We start from the raw sequence: 22,382 nt of genomic DNA on the forward strand, positions 1-22,382 counted from the left end.
AGTGCAAAAGCCTTTGGACCTATTTGTCTGCAATTTGGCAGGGATATCTCTCTCATGCTTGCAATTTTCAGACCAATTGCCCACAAAAGACTAAGGGAGATTAACTGAACAAACTAACTCAGGGGAAGCTGGTGTAAGTTGTGCTGGAGCAACAGAAGGCGACATAAAGTTCTGCCATATCCAATTGCCATTCAGGAGCCTCTGGGTTGGCTGAACACCAGCTCAGTCAGGAGCTGTGTGCAGGGAACAGAAAGGAAAAGCCTGCTCTCCCAAATACCCCTATGGGGGAGTAAGCCCTATCCATTGACTTCTATTGCAAGTATTTTCTTAGACTGACTTTTTCCCTGGCGTAACTTTTGCCTGAACTGGGACCAGCAGCAGCACTCCAAACATGAGTTGGATGTGGCCTAAGTCCCCTCACCTTGGCTCCTCCCCTGACACACCCACGACATGCCCCTTTCTGGTCCGTACACCACCTTAACCTGGCTCCACTTGCACAGGTCATGGCTAAGCTGGCTGGGTCACAGCTGAGCTGAGCTGAGGGACTTATGCTGGCATAGCTCAGCCGAACTGGGACTCAGCTGGAGATCCACTGCATCCAACTCCCCTCACCCAGCATAAATGAAGTTGGATTGCATCCTAAGTTATTCTTCTTTTTTTTTACCCATCCTAAAGCTGTAATACTACCCTTGCAGGAAAAACACTGCAGCTAACCTTCAGAAATCTGGCACGATTCATTCGCTGGGAAGGAGAAACCATATGTAAATTTCATCCAATTCTCCACCCAAATAAAAGTTACAACCCCTTTTTAAAAGTATCCAGCACAAAAGCCCCTGGACCTATTTCCCAATAGTGAAAGGGGGACAAAGGGAGACAAGGAGTGGACCCGGATGGATCTCAAGCCAATTTGGGCAGCCAGTGAAGCTCATTGGGCTATTTTCCAAAACACCAATTTGGGGTCCAAACTGAACTTTGTGGATGGTGCATACTCCTATCATTTAGGTGGAGCAAAGAAGATACATTGCAAAGCTGCCCTCCAATATAATATTCTCAGGATGACTCACACAATATATATAAAACCAATATCATAACAATATCATAAGCATAAAACAGCAGATGAAAACTGGCAGCAATAAAGTGATCACACCTTAATCATTAAAAGTCTGGGGAGAAAGTCTCTACCTGGTGCAAAAAAATAATAATGGTAAACAGGGCTGGTTCTAAAGGGCAGCCTGATTGGGTACTGGCCCGAGGGCCCTGGAGCTACAGGAGCCCCTGAGGGGCCCTCCGCTCCCCTTCCATGATCCGCCCCCCACACCCCCCACTTACATGTCAGCCGGCTTTTTAGCATTGCCTTTAATGAAGATGGCGGCCGCAGCTTCCCTAAGGTACTGAAGCCGCTGCCACCATCTTAGTTGATGGCAGAGATGTGCGTGCGTAGCACACACGTGTGCCATCAACAAAGATGGCGGCGGAGGCTTCATTCCCCTTAGGGAAACTGCGGCCGCCATCTTCATTAAGGGCAATGGTAAAGACTAGACAGGTAGGGGGGCTGTGGGGGGTGGGGGCACTTGCACGTACGCTCACGCACACACACACACACACACTCCGACCTGGGGGCCAGGGCAAGCTGATGCCCAAGGGCCCCCGCATGCCTGGAGCTGGCCTGATAGTATAGTAGGCACTAGACAAGCCTCCCTGGGAGGATTATTCCATAAATTCTTTGTTTGGATTGATATATTGTGTTTGGATCGACATTGGACTGTTATTGTAATGGTATATTGATATGCATTTTTTCTGTTGTGTTGTGAGCCACTTTGGGTGCATTCGTGTGGAAATATGTGAGCGCCACCACTGAGAAGGCCAAAATCCTCCAGTCACCACCCACTTCAACTCTGATGACAGGCCATCCATCTCAGATGACAATTTCAGCACATTAGCTAATGCGGAGGAGGCAGGCATTCCTTCTGGTACCTTGGTCCCAAATCACACAGGGCTTGAAAAGTAAACACCAACACTTGGATTTGTAATCAGAAATAAATTGGAAACTGTCTAAGAGAGGATGAGATATTGTCACACCTATTTGTTCCCATCAAAGCTCTCTATGCTCCATCCAGATCATGTATGATTTATCATAAGACACGCCCAATATCTGTGGCCAGCTCCCTATTTCTACAATACTGAAATCAACAATCCAGTGGTCTGCATGGCAAAGACACATTGCCTTCTGTTTATTTCTTTAAAGAAGGGGTTACTGACATCTGTGGAGGACCTTGCTATTGTTATGAGTTTTTTTTTTAAAAAAAAACAGAACCAAAATATTATTAAAACACTTTTTTTTTGGCAGTTTCATCTTGAATACATCCAAGAGTGGGACTTTGAACCTTGCCCTTCCAAATTCAAAATGGATCCTGTCTGGCCTCCATCAACTCCTGACCTACACTGCTTTTATCCATCTATAGCTGCATCCTGTGTTGGTTTGTGCTATGGAGCAGCCTTCCCCATCCTGCTGCCCTCCAGATATTGATGGGCAATGGCCAGGGATGATGGGGGTTTCAGGCCAACAACATCTGGATGGCACCTGGTTGGGATTGTTGCTATGGAGGGTCTAGTGTGCCAATATAGTATTTCACTATATGCATCAATACTGATCACATTGCTTTGGCTTAGTAAGAGGGAACTAAGCTTAGCCCCCTTTTGATCATCACAAAAGGTTGTATCCAGTGTTAGTTCTACTCAGAGTTAAAATTAATGGGCATGCCTGAGTTGGGTCCATTAATTTCAATGTGTCTACTCTGCACAGATGTTAATTGGATACAGCTCTTGGTGTTTAAGTCAGACAAAGAAAACAGAAAACTGGGCAATCTTGTCAAGTGATACACATTTCCAGGATTGCACTCTGGCACATGAACTAGGTTCCATGGTCTGAGTACCAATTAAGACATGGTAATACCCACACCTGCACATATATATAAGATTTCTGAGCTTCCTATTTCCAATATCAACAAATCTGAGGAAACTGCTAAAAAGCTACAGGCCCTGACAGCAGAAAGCTACAAATATTATAGTGGGGAGTTTAATATGGCAAGGAACAGAAATCTGAAAGTAAGCAATGTCAGATCATGCGCCTCCAACTTGCTTTCCTGTGACACTGTGCAGCTGCAACAAATGGACTTCAGCCAAACTAGTCATGACTGATGTTGTTGTTTCCATTTCTGTAGCCTCCCATTATTGCTCTTCATTCACATAAATGTTAATGCCTAGGAACTAGGGATGGGAGAGAAATTTGCTTCGGTTTGCATTTTAATGTGATTCTACTTAATCGGTGCTTCCCCAAAACAAGATGTGAACTGAAATGCAGCCATCCTTTGTACTTCTCCAAATTTTGTGATGTGGTTCTCTAATAGAAAAATGTGTATAAAATGCATATATTAGGCAAAAGTGTACATAAAAAGGCATCTATTATTGAACATGACAGATATATTAGGGAATATTGCTTGCAAAAATGTGTATAAGGCAAACCTGCATGCAAGAGTGTGTGCAAAGACAAATGCACACAAAGCTGCAAATATGTGAGAGTACTTTTTTAAAGTAAAGAAAATGCAGACTGAGGCAGAAACATGATTCAAACATAAAACTGGAAAAATGAGAAGCTAACTTTTGTGCATCCCAAGGAGGAACTGAATTCAGTACAAATTCACTTCAATCCCAATTGCTCTGGATGCTTCAATGCATGTACAATTGCCCTCTTGCACTGTATTGATTCCATTCATTTCAGTGGCGGAGCAGATCTGTAGGACATGTTGAAATGAATGGCTCATTAGGGTAGTACTTATGGGTGGAGTCAGCACTGGAATTCCCAGGGAAACAATGGACTCTTAGTTCCACCGACTCTTAATTCATCTTGCTTCATATACAACTGAAAACATTTTAAACACATGCTAACAAAGACAGGGAAGATTTTTTTATTTGTTTGTTAATCAATATATCCAAAAGTTTTTAAAGAACCACAAATGCCAGTGTAAACATGTGTCAGGTATATAGTTAATATAAAGTATTGCACATAGAAGAAGAAAAAACTTCCATATTTCCCAATGATATTTCATCCATCTAAGAGGGTTGTCTGTAGTCAATGTGCAGGTGTTCAGTCAAGCCATAATTCTGGATAAACTATGAGTATAAGTCAATAATTCATTATTTACAAAAGAGATGCAATTCATTTATTTTTCACGGGTGGATATGAGTAAGCTGGGAAGTGTGTAGAAATCTGCAAAGTGTTTTGATTGCTGAGGTGGCCATCCTTTGCATGTTATGAGAGCATAAGAGAAGTAAAAAGGTTTTAGCAAGAAGCCCCGATATTCACAGTTCTACCTGGATTCATTTTTCCCCCTGGCTGGGTGTCTGTAATAACATAGATCTACAGTAAATCTGATGGTAGAGCAGGTGAGAATTTCAGTGCAAAAACTGCAACAAGCTTGAGGACCTTAAGGCCTAGCAAAGGAATGGGGTTAGGCCTCTGGCTTTCCAATTGTTGGGCACCAATTCCCATCAGCCCTAGCTAGCATGCTCACTGGTCAGAGATAATGTGAGTTATAGTCTAACAATGGGTTCCCAACCCTTAGACTAGCAGATGCATGAGATTTCACTGAACAGACTCCATTTCTTTGGGTGCATGAAGTGCTATTCTCAGAAAAGCACTTCATGTATGTAAGGCTTTCATAGAATTGCCCCAAACTGTATTTATTGCATTTCATAGCCATTTGGCCCCACTGTTTACAAGAGACATGGTGACCCTCTAGGATGTATCCCAAATTAAGCCTGTCAGGGGTCCTAATTTGGCCTAAAAGGCTGGTTTTCTTCAGCTATGCTCACCTGCTCCACACCTGGCATCATGATGAAGCCACTCCCTGCCACACTGGGATTGATTCTACTCCAATCCATGTTTAAGCAGAGCTTGCACTTGGTGCTGAATGCAAGCCCACTTTTGGCAGGAACCTTTGCAGCCCTGGCTTGAATTCAAGGCAGGGATGCAAAGGAAGAATCTAGAGCGTACTTAGAGCTCCCAATTCCCCTTTTAAGTTGAATTACTTGACCTCATATGATGTCAGATTGATAGGTAGGTGGCACTGCCCACCTGCCCAACGCGGCCTGTAGAGGGTAAGGCAGTTCTGGATCTGTCCATCATCGGCTGATAATTGCATTTGAGGAAATGGACTCTAGTTCACAAAAGCTTACAGCGTAATAATAAATCTGTTAGTCTGACAGCCAAAAGACACGGTTGTTTTTGTCGCAACAGGACTAGCAAGACTATTCCTGTGCAAGTTGTTAATAGGATAGGACAGTAGTTTTCAAACTTTGTGCCCTTAGGGGAGGGGCTGGAACCTGTGGCTCTTCAGACACTGCTGGGCTACAACTCCCATCATCCCTGACATTTGGCTATGCTGGCTCAGGCCGAGGGAAGTTGGTGTTCAACATCTGGAGGGCCATGGGTTACCTGTCCCTTCCATAGGAAATTCATTCCACCTAGTCTGCTAAGCAGCCATTTGCATGTTGCAGTAGATTCTGGGCTGAATTCAAAGGATCATACTCAGCTCATGTGGAACACCAGCCAAGCCTGCTGTGCCGTCTAGGGAACTGGACATGCACTTTAAAATGTGTCTTATACACTCTTACAACTGGGTATTGCATGGGAAGAGTCATATAGGCCCACAAGTCTGTGGTCCGTTACTGATCTTCTGAATGAGGAAACCTGGATAAGCTTCTGAGGAACCAATGGATTCTTCATTTTTTTTTTTACAATCCACTGGGATAGATTTTGAACTTCCCTGAGCCAAGGATCTCTGATTTCCACATCCTCCCCATAGTTCCCCATTCGTGTGAAACATATCTGTTGCAGTGAATTCACAGGAAGCAGACATCCTATCCAATTTTATATCACTCAAAAGGCAGTTCATTTATGTATATGCTGCTATTCATAATGTGAATTTGGATCAGGATGCATCAATATAACCAATTCCAGGAATACATGCCATTTTATCTCACGGAACTGGAAAATAAAAAGGTGAAATTCTCCTTCCCCTGGAAGACTTTAAGAAAAAGTATTCTAAAAGCATGACTGGAAAGCCACAATGAATGCTGCCAGTTTATGTTAGGAATTATGATCGGGATTAACGTCTTGGTATCTTCTAGCTATTGACTTTGTTTTGAGGCTACTTAAAACAAGCTCAGCTGTGGCTGGGCAGAATGGGATGTCCTACTGAGCCTTTTGAAGTGCCTTTGTCCGGGGGTCAGCAAGTATGATGTGAGCTAACACCATCTCTACATGGGAAAAAGGCTGGAAAAATATCCATTTATGATCCATTTTAGAGGCAGAATGGGGCTCAGGGGTCAATTGTCTTTTCTCTCTTTCCAGCCTTCTGACAATATACACTATATAGTAGTTCTGGTTTTTGGCAAGGCAAAAGTTAGGATTACTGGAACAGTTGAATCTGGGTCATATGGTGCTAAGCATGAAGTCAACAAGCCAGCCAGGGAGGAAGACAAGAAAGAAAAAGAAAGCAGTTGGAAAGTACTAACATTTCTACATTGTGCATTTTACTTGTGGATTCAGAAGATACAAGTAGACTAAAGGAACATAGGAAGCCCAAATGCTTCATGCAGATGCTTTTCACCACTGGCACAAGCACATTTGGAAGCTATCCAGGTTTTTTAGGCAGGGGACATTCCCAGCCTTAACTGGAAATGCCAGGGATTGAACCAGGGACTTTCTGCAAAGCAAGACCCACTATGCCAGTGGAAGGTACTCTGGTCCAGCCATTTCAAAGCCTATGGGCTGGTGGCTATTGCAGAAGTTGGTGTTTATAGGAAAGCTTGCTGGATTTGGTCCAGTGGTCCGTTGCACTCTATAGTTAAGAGAGGATACAATGGGTTGCATCCAACTAAGTTATACTCAATGTAACCCCATTGAAATTAATGGACTTGAAGTTAGTTATATCCATTAATTTCAATTGACCAACTCTGAATAGGACTAACACTGGATACAACCCAGTGCATTCGTAAGAGTCAACAGAGAAACAAGTCAATTGTGGATAATAATTATAAAAAAGAACATCCCAATTCAGATGTGTATATGGCTTTCTTCCATGCACAATGTCCTAATTCATCTCAATGCTACCATGTTTGTCTTCACACATGAAAAATAAATGCACACAGATTGGCTCTCTCTCCCCAGGCCTGTGATTCTATGATTCTTTATTATATACTCCATCCTATAAAACAATGTATCATTTTGCTTCCCTTCAAATTCTTATAACTGGTATATGGAATGTGCAGGATACATTCACTCTATTTACATGCAAAGTAATGCAACTATTTACCATCAGTATAAAACCTCAGAGCCTAGTTTTGTTAGGATGCCCAGTCTACAAAAGATGGAAAAATAAATAATTGTGCCTCGCTTATGAAAAGTATTTTTAAAGGCTACTTTTGCTCTTTTTTTCAGAAGTACTTTCACAGTACCAACAATATTGCTTGTCTCCCTGAGCCAGAGTTTCACCAAAGTTCCTATCCTTAGGGAGGCGCCACAACATTCTGCCATTATACAGTAGAGATTTGTCTTGTTTGTCCTTAAGCCGTACATCAACACAGGCTTTTTATCTCCACATGGTCCGGACTAAAAGAGTGCTTCTAATGCAACCCATGTGTGCATGACTCAAGTGATGTTTTTAAATAAAACCTTTTTTTGTATTGCTCATCAGCTGGTTATGTTTTTGAGGCAGTGATAGCGTTCTTTTCTTCCATCTATGGCCATTATGTAGTGAATGTGTGGAATGTTGCATAGTTCGGATTACAACAACATCTTGGCAGTCTTGAGTTCAAAGGAAGGTTCCTGATAGATTGAATCTGTAGCACATTTCTGCTCTCGATCAGGACTCTCCTCTTCCTATGCGTCAGTAGTCTTGTCACTTGTCAGTTGCACCCTGTCAGCCATATCATCTCTGGGAGGTCTTGCTCTGTCAAAGAAGCCACACTAGAACAGAACAAACAGTCAAGAGTGGGCAAGCTGGGAAAGCAACCATGTGACTGCCATACCACCTTTTCTGATCTTTCCCTCAGACTCCCATTAGGGCTTCGTTGTACACACCTGTACAAACACATAGCGGGGGGAAAGTATGCATTGGCAGGGCTTTTGCCTTCACTTTTAATTGATCTTCTCCATACAAAAAGCAATGTGGAAAATTGTTGCGAGATCTTTTTAAGGATTAAAAAAGATCTCAAACCAAATCCCCAAATTTCTTTTCATACGGAGAAGATTGATTAAAAAAACAGGTCCACAAGGCTTGGATGTGATACATTTCCAACCCCGCTAGGAACAGTGGCAAGACAAAAATGCTCATCCTTTTCACAAACTCTTGCCAGCCTCAACAACGACACGGAATTCAAAATGTCACATTCCGCATGTGGAGACCATAGAAAAATGTGCATGCACGGCTCAGAGGCAGTAGCTGTTGAAATCCTATGACTGCGGTCGGCCCTGCTCACGAGGAGTTTCCCAGAGCTGTTGGCATGGAGTCTATCCATGGAATCAAGGCCATTCCAGTGGTAAGTGGATTTCAGACATGAAGTCTCCCTAACATGCAGAAGCTGTTTTTAAAGGCCCCCACAAAAATGTGTGAATGTGTAAGAGTACCATGTAAGTGAACAGGCCCTTAAAAAGCAGCCTGGACTGTCTGTGGCACCAATTGCTGAAAGGAAATATTTCAGAAAAAATCAAGTGTGGTATAGATTGCTTGCAGCCACTGAGTTCAATCAGGCTACTCTGGAGTAGGAGTTTGCACCTTGCCAGATCAAGCAAAAAGTGAATTCATATGAACAGTCAAGGGTGTAACTGAGATGGAGAAGGCACTACAAGGTGATTTTTTTAGGAGGCAAAGGGACTGTCACAGTCACGTAGTGAGACTGCAGCCTGCAAAATCTTGAGTCCCTTGTAGATGTGGGGTCAGCCAGCACATGTGGAGCTTTTGCCTGCAATCTTATGCACACTTGCCAGAGAGAAAGCCCATTGAAAGTAATAGGAATTGCTTTTGAGTAAGGATTGAGCGGCATCCCTCATAACAGGGCTGTGGCAGTCCAAAGTGCTGAAACCCATTCCCAAAATAGGTTTCAGCACCTTGGACAGCTTTGGGAAAACCCCAAAGTGGATTTCACTGCCCCAATGACATGGAGCCACCAGCTTCCACTGGATGTGGGTGTCCTAACAGCTACACTCAGACAACTTAATGAAGCATGGTGTTATTCCAGATGTTACTACAGGGATATATCAACAATGCTGTTGAAAAATACAGTGGAACGGATGTTTTGGATTGGGGAAATAGCTTTGCTATAATTCTTCATCTTTGCAATGCGAAAAACCTTTTGTTTTATGATGATGACAGTGGATTGAGTGCTCCTATGGAAGAAATGCTGGTGAAAACCAGGTGTTCAGTATCAGTTTTTAAAAAAGTTTCACACAGGAGAGCTAGCCTGCAACTCTTCACAGCTGTGTGCCATGAATCATCCAGTGGGGCAGATCAAAATAAATGGCGAGTGCTCTGCTGAATCTTATCTGTGCACTTGCCATTTCATACAAACTTGCACTACAGCTGACCTGTCCTGCAGCTGACCTGTTCTCCAACTATGGAGGCAAAAAGTAAGCACAGGGCAAATGACGAAATGATGAGAGTGTGGTGTTGGGTAAGAGCCACTCACCTGCTTGAATAGCTATTCTAAGTGACTGGATTTGATTATCTGCCCCACCATGTCGGGATCTTTTAAGTCCAAACAGAGATGATATAAAGGAATGGAATGTATTTTTATTAGATCTCTGCATGGCAGTTTTTGAAAACATCTGCTGGAAGGGTGAATAAGAACAAGAACCATGCATACTCTGTTCTCCTGAAAGAGCTCTTGTGCCAAGCCTGGGCAACTTGTGACCCACCAAGTTGAAAACAGCCCACCCACCTTTCTGCCCAGGGGCTCCAAAGAGCTCCTGTTTTCAGAGCCTGGCGCAATTGCAACAAACAAACAAACAAAAACAGGGGGTATCAAACATCTGGCCAGATCTGATCAGATGCTGTACAAGTCTATCTTCCATGTATGGAGGATTTCCTTGTTGAACTGCTAACATACATACCCTTAGGTTTGCCATATTGCCTAGTTAGCTGGATTTTACCCAGATTCTAGCCATGCTACGAAGTCCCACTTAGCCCATTTGGTGGCCCAGATTCCCATTGTTCATTTTTTTTAAAAAGCAAGTCTCACAAGGCAAAACGTGGAGGCAGTTTTCTTCCCAAACATTTTATGAGAAATCAATCTACTCCCGCCTTCCATTGTTCTTAGCCAATGAGGGACACCACAGCTGTCCTGGGAAAATCCAGACTTTTAGCTTGCTTGCCTGCTGCATATGCAGAATTTAGGCAGTTTAACCTCTCTATAGAAAAGGCTGCAGTATTAGCGTTTGCATTTTCTGGCCCTGGCCCCACCCTGTTAAATGGTGCTGACTCCTAAGTAAACTTGCATTGGAATGCAGCCTCGCTCACCCTGTTGCCTGCGACACAGCTTCTCTTCAGAAAAGGCTAAGAAGTATTTTTAATACATATCCTTCTACAAAATGACTGGCAGGCATCTCCCTACCAAAGATCATCCTCCTTCATTTCCTCCCCAGGGATGGATGTGTGCGTGCGCATACACACATGTATGTTATTTATTTATTTGATTTATATCCTGCCCCACACTCATCACCCTAGGAAAACTTATTTGCTTACTATGTGCCATTTTTTCCTGTTGGTGCTACAAGTCTGTCCCCTGGCAGTGACTGAGATCTTTGCCATTCCCACTCCTATGCCAGGTTCTTGGGGGGAAATATGGGCTGGGGATTTAGTTCCTTCAGGGGACACCACCGGCATCATTATTCATGGACATCAGAAAATGGCTGGCTGGGTAAGATACATCCCCCTTTCTCACTATAAGCTGTCCTGTCTAATGCTAACACAGCTTGCTAGGTCTCCAGAATTCACTGCATATTTGCATTTTTTTTAAAAAAAATTCCTGATTTCTATCTGCATTACAGCTATGGTCATTTCACATTTCCTAATTGTTGGTACAGAATATTACCTTCATTGAGGTTTTGCTGGTTTTTTGTTTTATCCTGGATTTTTATACTGCTGCCCTGAATTGTTTTTTGTTTTTGTTTCCATTTTGTAGTTTTATTATGTTTTTATATTGATTGTGTATTTTTAGTGTTTTTATTACGTTTATAAGCTGCCCTGAGCTCTGTTTTTAACATTGGAAGGACAGGATAGAAATCCTCTAGAAACTAGAGTCTTGGCATTTAATGCTGAAAATGTAAGTTAAAAAAAATCCTCCCCGTTTTTGGTGGTAATTACGAGGCACAAAACCAAAACAACAGGACAATGCAACAATTAATATGCTTCATTTGCACAATATGCAAATTAGTCTGCCCAGATTTGTGGAACTGGAATATGGTAACCCTAGATATCCTGGACCTCACATGACTTTTTTCAGGAGCTAAAAATCAATGTGAGAGTTACTAAACATTTTATACATTGTTAATATTCATATTTTTTAAAAAAATTAAGAAATTAAGAAAAGTAAGACGTTTATGATGGACGAACCAAGTAGCAAGGTAGATACTTTTTTTAAGAACCCAAATCAGATGTTTCTGATTTTTCTTTAAAAAATCTGTGTTGTGTCATTTAAAAAATATTTTAATATTATATTAAAAAATATAACCAAGTTCAAAATCAAAGCTGAAATTAATACAAACAAACATTTAAAACTGAATTCATGACCATCTGTCAAACACTTTCTTTTTTACATTTAACTTACTTTTTATGTTGGGAAAACCCTGGGGAACAATATTTGACTTCTGATGTCAAGCATTAAAAATATTAAATATGATGTCAAGCATTAAAACATAAACCATGTATTGTATTTATTATTGTTGCCAATTATAAATATTAATAACTCTTATCTACCAAACAACATGAACATTATGTTTCATCTCACAGAGAAACACTGTTTGACTCAGTAATTGTCAGTTTTGCTTCTAGAAAGTTCTGGGCACAGTCTAGCACACTTAACTCTCCTGAATTACGGTCCATGTCTTCTATTAAATGATTTGCTTAGAGTCCTCGCATGTGTACAGAGAGTAAACACTAAATCTATTAAATTCATGCAAAACAAACATCACTCTGTAGTGCAAAAGATGTGGTGGGCTACATAACATAGGCTTTGGAAAAAATAATTTCATTCCTTTGTATCATCTGTGTTTGGATTTAAAATGGAAATGGACTGCCTTCAAGTCGATTCCGACTTATGGCGACCCTATGAATAGGGTTTTCATGGTAAGCGGTATTCAGAGGTGGTTTACCATTACTCTGAGGCTGAGAGGCAGTGACTGGCCCAAGGTCACCCAGTGAGCTTCATGGCTGTGTGGGGATTCGAACCCTGGTCTCCCAGGCCGTAGTCCAACACTCTAACCACTACACCACACTGGCTCTCATGTTTGGACTTAAAACATCCCCAAACAATGGTGCAGATAATCAAATAGGAAATGTCCAGTATGAATACATTTATCAGGATGGAATGCCAGATGGTATGAATGCAAGGCAACATTAGGACTGAAGGAGGGAATCTATATCAATTATTTAATTGGTCTTTTTTATCTTGGGGATTTAAGTAATCATTTAAATTGCTAACACTATAAATGGTGTTATAACAGACTTAAAGTATGTCCAAACCAGTTGGTTTTCTGGATTTTGCCATCAAGAACAAAGGGTGGCATTCAATGCTAGTCCTACTAAAAAAAAGACCTATTGAAGTTAATAGATATAACTAACCTAGGTTCATTTATTTCAATGGATCTACTCTTAGGATTTAGTTTAGTACTACCCAAAGTATCTAGAAGCCATGCATGTGAAAGGCAAGAATAACTTTCATGTGTTAGCTGATCTTTCAGAAGATTGCTGTTATTGATTTAAGATGCCTTATATATTTTGTTGTTTGTGACAATTAGTCAACTCACAGCAGGGATGGTAAATCTGTGGCCCTCCAGATGTCACTGGATGGCAACTCCCATCAGCACCATCCAAAATGACTAATGGTAAGGGCTGATGGGAGTTGCAGTCCAGCAACATCTGGAGGCCCATAGGTTCTCCATCCCTGCTATGTAGAAAACATCTTCATTAGTGCCAAACTGAAAATGTCTAGTACAAATATACTTCTCAAGAGAGAATGCCAGATGGTATGAATTCAACGCAACATTAAGACTGAAGGAGGAATCTATATTAGTAGGCAAATATGAATTTAAAGAGCTGGTGTGTTAAACTAGGACCTGGAGACTAGGGTCCAAAACCCAGCTGTGAAGGTCACCTGGTAATCTTGGGCCAATCACTCTCTTTCATCCTAACCTACCTCCCAGGGTTTTTGTGAGGATAAAATGGAGAGGGGAGAATAATGGATGCTGCCTTGACCTTGTTGGGGGAAAGGTGGGAATATAAATGAAATAAATACAAATCTAACTTTATTTTTAATTACTCATAATTTTAGTATGTGGTGTTTTATTTTAGTAATGCTCACCAAGAGGAAAAGATTGAAGGAAAGAGGAAAATGAAATAACTGGGGAAAAACTGGATTATGATTCAGAACCCAATGTGGTCACTGATCTGCATGATCAAGATCACTGGGAAATGACACCCATCATGCTGGAATTAAAACTATGTCTGTGATGTGTAAATGTTATGTTTTTAGATACTTTGAAGTCTATTGTTTCCAAGTCCCTGAAACAAAAATTCGTACATTGCTAGTGACTCAGTGACTTTAGTGACATAGTAAAAACATCAAACGGAACCTACCAATATTAAAATAAAATCACTTGCAGCCTTAAAAAGATAACATTTATTTCCCTCTAAATAGGGTGCCAGATCATGTTTCAAAAGATAATTCCTTGAGGTTTTGGGAAGAAACAAACCTTGAGATGGTTCTTTGTAACATACTGCAGAAGTCTGAACTTCCCGGGCAATGGAAGATCATAGGTCTTGGGAATCACAGCCAATCTCTCACTGCTCATTTTATAATATAATAACAATGCAAGACTTTGAAAACATGCCTCCTCTTTTTAAAGGTCAAAACCACAAACATGTCAGCGATCCAAAATAAACAACATACCCATCTTGTACATATGTGATTATTTTGCTCAGATGAACACACAGTTTCCCCCCTGCCCACCTCCCAGTTTTGTTTTGGTAGCATCCTCTCTAGCTCAACACCAATACATAACATACCTTCCACAAAGCTAAGGTCAACATAGCCAAAACCAGCAGTCCAAGGAGTATGGCTAATATTATAACCCACAGGGGGATTATAAAGGAAATGTTTGGAGTAGCCCAAATGACAGATGTTTTGATCTGAAATGGAAGATGGGGGGGGGAAAGTGAAAGGGTAAGTGAAGAGGAATGACCATGTAACAGAAAGTGATTATATATGCAGAATTAGAAACCAACAGTGTATTCTTAAAGTTGCTGTTTGAAAAACTCATCATACAACTTTAGTTATTTATTAAATTTATATCCCACCGTTCCTCCCAGAAGGAGCCCAAGGCAGCAAACAAAACAATAAAAACACTCTAAAGCATCTTAAAAACACTTTAAATAAAACCAAACATCTTTAAAAACATTTTAAAACTAAACATCTTTTAAAACAACTTTAAAAAGAAAGCTTTTAAAACATCTTAAAAAGCAATTTCAACACAGACACAGACTGGGATAAGACCTCTACTTAAAAGGCTTGTTGAAAGAGGAAAGCCTTCAGTAGGGGCCGAAAAGAACAAAGATGGCCATGCCTGTCTAATATTTAAGGGGAGGGAATTCCAAAGGGTAGGCGCCACAACACTAAAGGCCTGATTCCTATGTGGTGTGGAATGGACCTCCTGATAAGATGGTATCTGCAGGAGGCCCTCACCTGAAGAGTGCAGTGATTGACTGGACATACAAGGGGTAAGACGATCTTTCAAGTGTCATGATCCCATGCTGCATAGGGCTTTGCACACCAAAACCAGAATCTTGAACTTGGCCCTGTAGCTAATGTGCAGCCCGTACAATTCTTTCAACAGCAGGGTGGCATGGTGGCGATACCCTGCCATAGTGAGCAGTCACACCACTGCATTTTGCTCCAGCTGCAGCCTCCAGAACAACCTCAAGGACAGCCCCACACAGAGTGCATTACAGTAATCCAGTCTGGAGGTTACCAGCGCATGGACAACAGTGATCAGGCTATCCCAGAAATGGCCATACCTGTCTTACCAACTGAAGCTGGTAAAAGGCACTCCTAGCCACGGAGATCACCTGGGCCTCTAGTAACGAAGATGGATCCAAGAGTACTACCCACACTATGAACCTGCTCTTTCAGAGGAAGTACAACCCCATCCAAAGCAGGCAACTGACCAATTATTTGAACTCGGGAACCACTAACCCACAGCGCCTCTGTCTTGCTAGGATTCAGATTCAGTTTATTGGCCCTCATCCAGCCCACTACTGGGTCCAAGCACCAGTCCATGGTTTGCACGGCCTCTCCTGATTCAGATGTTATAGAGAAATAGGGCTGGGTATCATCAGTGTACTGCTGACACCTCACCCCAAATCTCCTGATGACTGCTCCCAAGGGCTTCATGTGGATGTTAAACAGCATCAGGAGCAAGATGGTACCCTGCGGCAACCCAAAGCCCAATTGCCAGAGGCCGAAAGACACTCATCCAATGCTATTCTCTGAAAACAACCCTGGAAGTAAGATAGGAATCACTGTAAATCATTACCCATCTCACTAAGTCGGCTCAGAAGGATACCATGGTCAACAGTATCAAAAGCTGCCGGAGATCAAGTAAGAATAACAGGGTAGCACTCCCCCTGTCCTTTTTCTGATAAAGGTCATCTATCAGGGCGACCACGGCCGATTCAGTCCCATAATCAGGCCTGAACCCAGATTGGAATGGGTCAGGATAATCTGTTTCATCCAAGAGTACTTGCAATTGTTGTGCCACAACCCTCTCAATCACCTTCCCTAAAAAGGAGGAATTTGCGACAGGGCAGTAGTTCTCACAAACCAATGAATCCAGGGTGGGCTTTTTCAGGAATGGTCAGATCACTGCCTCTTTCAGGGCAGCTGGGACCACTCCCTCCCGCAAATATGCACTGACCACACCCTGGATCCACTTGATTATATCCCCTTGGCAAGCTTTAATAAGCCAAGAAGGACAAGCATTGAGAGGACATGTTGCTAGTCGCATCGCCACAAGCACCTTGTCCATGTCATCAGGCCATATCACCTGAAACTAATCCCAAGAAGTTGCAGCAGACATTGCACTGGATACCCCACTGGGGACTACAGTAGATGTGGATGGGGCATTAAGATGGCTATGGAGGAGAGCAACTTTACCCTCAAAATGCCTTGCAAACAATTCACAGTGGGCCTCCGAGGGGTCTAAAATTCCATTTCCTGGAGATGATGTCAACAGACCTCTGACAATACAGAAAAGTTCCACTGGACTGCTACTTGAGGATGCGATGGAGGCAGAGAAGTGGGCCTTCTTCGCCGCCCTCACCGCCACACAATAAGCATGGTAATGATGTTTTACTCATGTCTGATCAGCCTCACAGCATGTCTTTCGCCACTTGCGCTCTAGCCATCATCCAGTCTGTTTCATCGCCCTTGGTTCAATGGTGTACAAGGTGCAAACCAGGCTCCACAATGCTGAAGAGGGGGCTCAGGGGCAACAGTGTTAATTAAATTTGTATCCCACCCTTCTTCCCAGAAAGAACCCAGGGTGGCAAACAAAAACACTTAAAGCACTCTAAAGTATCTTTAAAAACAAAAGACTTTAAAACACATTAAAACAAAACATCTTTAAAAAATGGGCTCCGCAATGCCGGAGAGGGTGCTCAGGGGCAACCATGTTAAGAGCCCAATGCTGCTCGTTGTTCCACAGCATAACAAGGACTTCAACAGTCACCTGCTCTATCTACAGGAAACTCCCCCAGGCCATTCAGGAATCCAGTGGGTTCCATTAGTCTCCGGAGGCGGACCATCTGTCATAACTTCACAAAACTCAGTTCTAAAATTAGAGAGTGCATATCTATTAGGCTGTATCCAACTAAGTTTCACTTAGAGTAGACCTGCTGAAATGAATGGACCTAAGTTAGTAATGCCCATTAATTCCAATGGGCCTATTCCAAGTGTTCCCCTAATTTGGAGTCCCTGAGGGCTTAGCAGAAAAGGTGGGATACATATGATTAGATTAGAGCAGGGGGAGCCAACATGGTGGCAGTGGGAGCTACAACTACCATCATCCCTTACAATTGTCCATACTGGCTGAGGCTGATGGGCATTGGAGTCCAACAACATTAGGAAGGCGCCACAGTGGCTTCTCCTGGATTAGAAATCCATATACCTCTCCCAAACTACAATTGTCAGGGTTCTTGGAGCTGAGGCCACGACACCTCAATTTATTCTACTGATAAGAACATAAGAACATAAGAAGAGCCTGCTGGATCAGGCCAGTGGCCCATCTAGTCCAGCATCCTGTTCTCACAGTGGCCAACCAGGTGCCTGGGGGAAGCCCGCAAGCAGGACCCGAGTGCAAGAACACTCTCCCCTCCTGAGGCTTCCAGCAACTGGTTTTCAGAAGCATGCTGCCTTTGACTAGGGTGGCAGAGCACAGCCATCACAGCTAGTAGCCATTGATAGCCCTGTCCTCCATGAATTTGTCTAATCTTCTTTTAAAGCCATCCAAGCTGGTGGCCATTACTGCATCTTGTGGGAGCAAATTCCATAGTTTAACTATGCGCTGAGTAAAGAAGTACTTCCTTTTGTCTGTCCTGAATCTTCCAACATTCAGCTTCTTTGAATGTCCACGAGTTCTAGTATGATGAGAGAGGGAGAAGAACTTTTCTCTATCCACTTTCTCAATGCCATGCATAATTTTATACACTTCTATCATGTCTCCTCTGACCCGCCTTTTCTCTAAACTAAAAAGCCCCAAATGCTGCAACCTTTCCTCGTAAGGGAGTCGCTCCATCCCCTTGATCATTCTGGTTGCCCTCTTCTGAACCTTTTCCAACTCTAGAATATCCTTTTTCAGATGAGGCGACCAGAACTGTACACAGTATTCCAAATGCGGCCGCACCATAGATTTATACAACGGCATTATGATATCGGCTGTTTTATTTTCAATACCTTTCCTAATTATCGCTAGCATGGAATTTGCCTTTTTCACAGCTGCTGCACACTGGGTCGACATTTTCATCGTGCTGTCCACTACAACCCCAAGGTCTCTCTCCTGGTCGGTCACCGCCAGTTCAGACCCCATGAGCGTATATGTGAAATTAAGATTTTTTGCTCCAATATGCATAATTTTACACTTGTTTATATTGAATTGCATTTGCCATTTTTCTGCCCATTCACTCAGTTTGGAGAGGTCTTTTTGGAGCTCTTCGCAATCCCTTTTTGTTTTAACAACCCTGAACAATTTAGTGTCATCAGCAAACTTGGCCACTTCACTGCTCACTCCTAATTCTAGGTCATTAATGAACAAGTTGAAAAGTACAGGTCCCAATACCGATCCTTGAGGGACTCCACTTTCTACAGCCCTCCATTGGGAGAACTGTCCGTTTATTCCTACTCTCTGCTTTCTGCTTCTTAACCAATTCCTTATCCACAAGAGGACCTCTCCTCTTATTCCATGACTGCTAAGCTTCCTCAGAAGCCTTTGGTGAGGTACCTTGTCAAACGCTTTTTGAAAGTCTAAGTACACTATGTCCACTGGATCACCTCTATCTATATGCTTGTTGACACTCTCAAAGAATTCTAATAGGTTACTGAGACAGGACTTTCCCTTGCAGAAGCCATGCTGGCTCTGCTTCAGCAAGGCTTGTTCTTCTATGTGCTTAGTTAATCTAGCTTTAATAATACTTTCTACCAGTTTTCCAGGGACAGAAGTTAAGCTAACTGGCCTGTAATTTCCGGGATCCCCTCTGGATCCCTTTTTGAAGACTGGCGTTACATTTGCCACTTTCCAGTCCTCAGGCACGGAGGAGGACCCAAGGGACAAGTTACATATTTTAGTTAGCAGATCAGCAATTTCACATTTGAGTTCTTTGAGAACTCTCGGGTGGATGCCATCCGGGCCCGGTGATTTGTCAGTTTTTATATTGTCCATTAAGCTTAGAACTTCCTCTCTCGTTACCACTATTTGTCTCAGTTCCTCAGAATCCCTTCCTGCAAATGTTAGTTCAGGTTCAGGGATCTGCCCTATATCTTCCACTGTGAAGACAGATGCAAAGAATTCATTTTGAATGAATCCCAGCATACCTACAGAACACTACACACCTCTTTAATCAGCTGACAATCCTTGACTGACTATAGCCTTGATTGACTATAGCCTGCTTGAAGGCTTGCTGGAGGCATCAGGTAGGATCAAATTAAATTCTATCCTTAAAACAACCCTGTGGGATATGTCAGGTGGACAGATAGTGAGCTGTCCAAGGTCACCCACTAAGTTTTGCTGTTGAGCAGCGATTTGAATCTGGGTCTCCCAGGTCAAAGCTCAGCATTGTAACCACTACATCAATGGGTCTCAACTTGGTTTTACAGCCACAGCTTCACCTCCAAGATCCCTGAATACTGTAGTTTATGTGGAGAGTAGGGATCTCAAATTATCAAGGGTAGACACCACCATTTTGCATTTCTATGCTTGTATTGGCCTTCCCCAATGTGTTGGCCTTCCCCAATACCTGGCCCTCCAGATCACTCCCATCACCCCTGACCATTGGCCATGTTGGCTGGGGCTGATGGGAGACAGTCCTATTGCATTTGGAAGACATCAGGTTGAGGAAGAATGGCTTGGCCAATCACTTCTGAATCAGACACATGTAGAAATCACTACTTTAAACACATGTAATTGTTAGGAAGTATGTATACTTTGTACTTGGGTATCTACCTAAATGCAATACGTCAGCTGAAGTGGGACTCAGAAAACCACAGTACCTGGGATTGCTACAGTTAAACAGGTTTAAGTTTATATTATGGGTTAAACTAATAAATCTGAGCCTCTTTAGGCAAATGCACAAGCAAGAACCAAATTCAACATATCTATGGTTTGTATTAGACATTGTGGTCTCAGACAGTTGACGCAGCTACATACCTTGGACAAAATGCCCCTTAACAAGACTTCTAAGACAAAAAAATACACAGTCTTCTCGTTACAGGAATAACATGAAAAAGGTATCAATTGGGCTTTTTTCCCTTTGAAAAAATAGTCTACGTCATTTATAAAGACAGGCTAGCAAACTTGTAGAATGGCAGGTAACAGTCTTAGATTGCACATCCCATATAAAAATAACTCAAAATTCAACAGAAATATAAAATGCATTAACACCATTCTCCTGCATTCCGGCTTAGCCCTGACCACAAAAGCTGGACCAAATCAAAAGAGTTGCAAAGCTTTTGAAATATATTTAAGTTTTATAATAATAATAATAATAATAATATTTAATTTGTTTGTTGCCTATCTGGCAATTAGCCACTCTAGGCGACGTACATTAAAAGAGATAAAATACAATAACAGATGTAATCACATTAATAACAATAAGTAAAATACTGGACAGTCATCAATACATATAAAAGCAATTATAATAACAACATACGATAAATGACAGAATCATGGTGATTTACCCAATGACCTCAAAGGCTTGCTGGAATAGCCACGTCTTCAGGGCCTTGCGGAATACATCTAGGGAAGGGGCATGTCGAAGATCATATGGGAGGGAGTTCCAGAGAGTGGGGGCCACCACAGAAAAGGCCTTCTCCCTAGTACCCACCAACCTAGCTGTTTTGGTTGGAGGGATTGAGAGAAGGCCTTGTGTGGCTGATCTAGTTGGGCGGCATAATTGGTGGCGGTGGAGGCGCTCTTTCTTTTGGCTTTGTTGGGTCTCCCGAGGAAAATTATGTGCTTTCCAGCAAAGGGAAATTATATATTTTTCCAACCCTGCACATTTCCAACATTCTAAAGCTTTCTTTCCATAGATATGTATATGAAATACTGAATTTCCATCTATCTGAGGTTTATGGTACTGCTGAACTCTGATATCGCCCACTCAGATTAATGGTGTGTTAACTGAAATTTGAATACAGAAGGCCTCCTCATACTTCCTGTGGTGTGTGCATGTGGGGATACTGTAGATGCAAGCACCACTAAGGATTTCAAATGTGTGCTTGCAATGTTGGCTTGTGGATCTTACCTACAGTCAGATCGGTGATCTACAGTGGATGTGGGAGCACACAGCTCTGACCACAGGTGAGGTCCACAATGCCAACAGATTCTAAGCTGAAATATAGTTCCAAGTTAATGCTACTCCTTGATTTTTGTCTACTCTCATTTTTCTTATCTCCTAAGCCACTTTATTTGGAACACCACCAACTCATCCTCTCCCTAAAGCAACCTGCAGTCACTCAGTATGAGCTTTTCTGAATCAGCCAATTACCTCCCATTGCGAACAGCAGGTGGTGGTGGTGGGGAAAGGGAATTCCAATTGGGACCATGCCAGAGGTACAGGATTCAACTCCTCTATCCAGCCCCCCATGCCACCAACATCAAACTCTGCAACCACCTTCACATCTGGTTCAGCCCTCATAAGGGCCATCTATGACAGGGATGGGGAACCTCAGGCCCAGGGAACAAATGCAGCCCCCCAAGCCTCTCTATCTGGCCCTCAGAACTCTGAGTCACACCTCTCACTAGCCCTGCTTTACCCCCTAAGTGTTTTTGCCAGGCTGGATTGTGTCCTTGAACTCTAATAGTGCTCCTTGCTTGCCTGGATGGAGGACAGAGAAGGGTGTGTGTGAACGCTAAGCTACTGTTCAAAAGTAAAGTGTACTTTGGCTTCTCTGCCCACTTTTGCCTCTTGCCCCACCCACCATTAGAGACACATGACCAACAGCCACTTCAGAGCTTTACCCAATGGGCCTCTTGCATTCTGATTGCATTCAGACAGCAGCTGTTAGGCAGAATGGTAGATATGTACTAGGGATGGGGTTCTCTATCTGATTCTGTTCCATTTTTCAATTCGTCAAATAGGATGCCAGTTCCTATTTGCTATAAATTGTGTTCCACCAGTGAACCGTGATTCCCGGTTCTCCTCCCCCCCCGTTATTTTTTCCAAAAAATTCCGTAGTTTTCTCTGCTATTCCTTATGCTGCTGTATAGTTATATATCATATACAGCAGCAGCGGATTACAAAAATAATTACATAATTCTCGCCGTGCATTTTTTAAAA

General features: G+C 42.5%; 1 protein-coding gene across 1 annotated transcript in view; it reads right to left on the reverse strand.

Moving 5' to 3' along the window:
- Window positions 1-3,941: 3,941 nt before the first annotated feature.
- The window catches only part of ITGA8 (integrin subunit alpha 8), a 216,116-nt gene continuing 197,675 nt past the window's right edge, over window positions 3,942-22,382 (reverse strand). The window contains exons 29-30 of the mRNA XM_061586063.1: window positions 14,343-14,465; window positions 3,942-8,029 (exon numbers count right to left, since the gene is read on the reverse strand). Of these exons, the coding sequence (XP_061442047.1) occupies window positions 7,943-8,029; window positions 14,343-14,465 (210 nt within the window). The 3' untranslated portion in view covers window positions 3,942-7,942. The remainder of the gene's footprint in view (window positions 8,030-14,342; window positions 14,466-22,382) is intronic.

This window comes from Rhineura floridana, chromosome 10, assembly GCF_030035675.1.
Source record: "Rhineura floridana isolate rRhiFlo1 chromosome 10, rRhiFlo1.hap2, whole genome shotgun sequence".
NCBI lineage: Eukaryota > Metazoa > Chordata > Lepidosauria > Squamata > Rhineuridae > Rhineura > Rhineura floridana.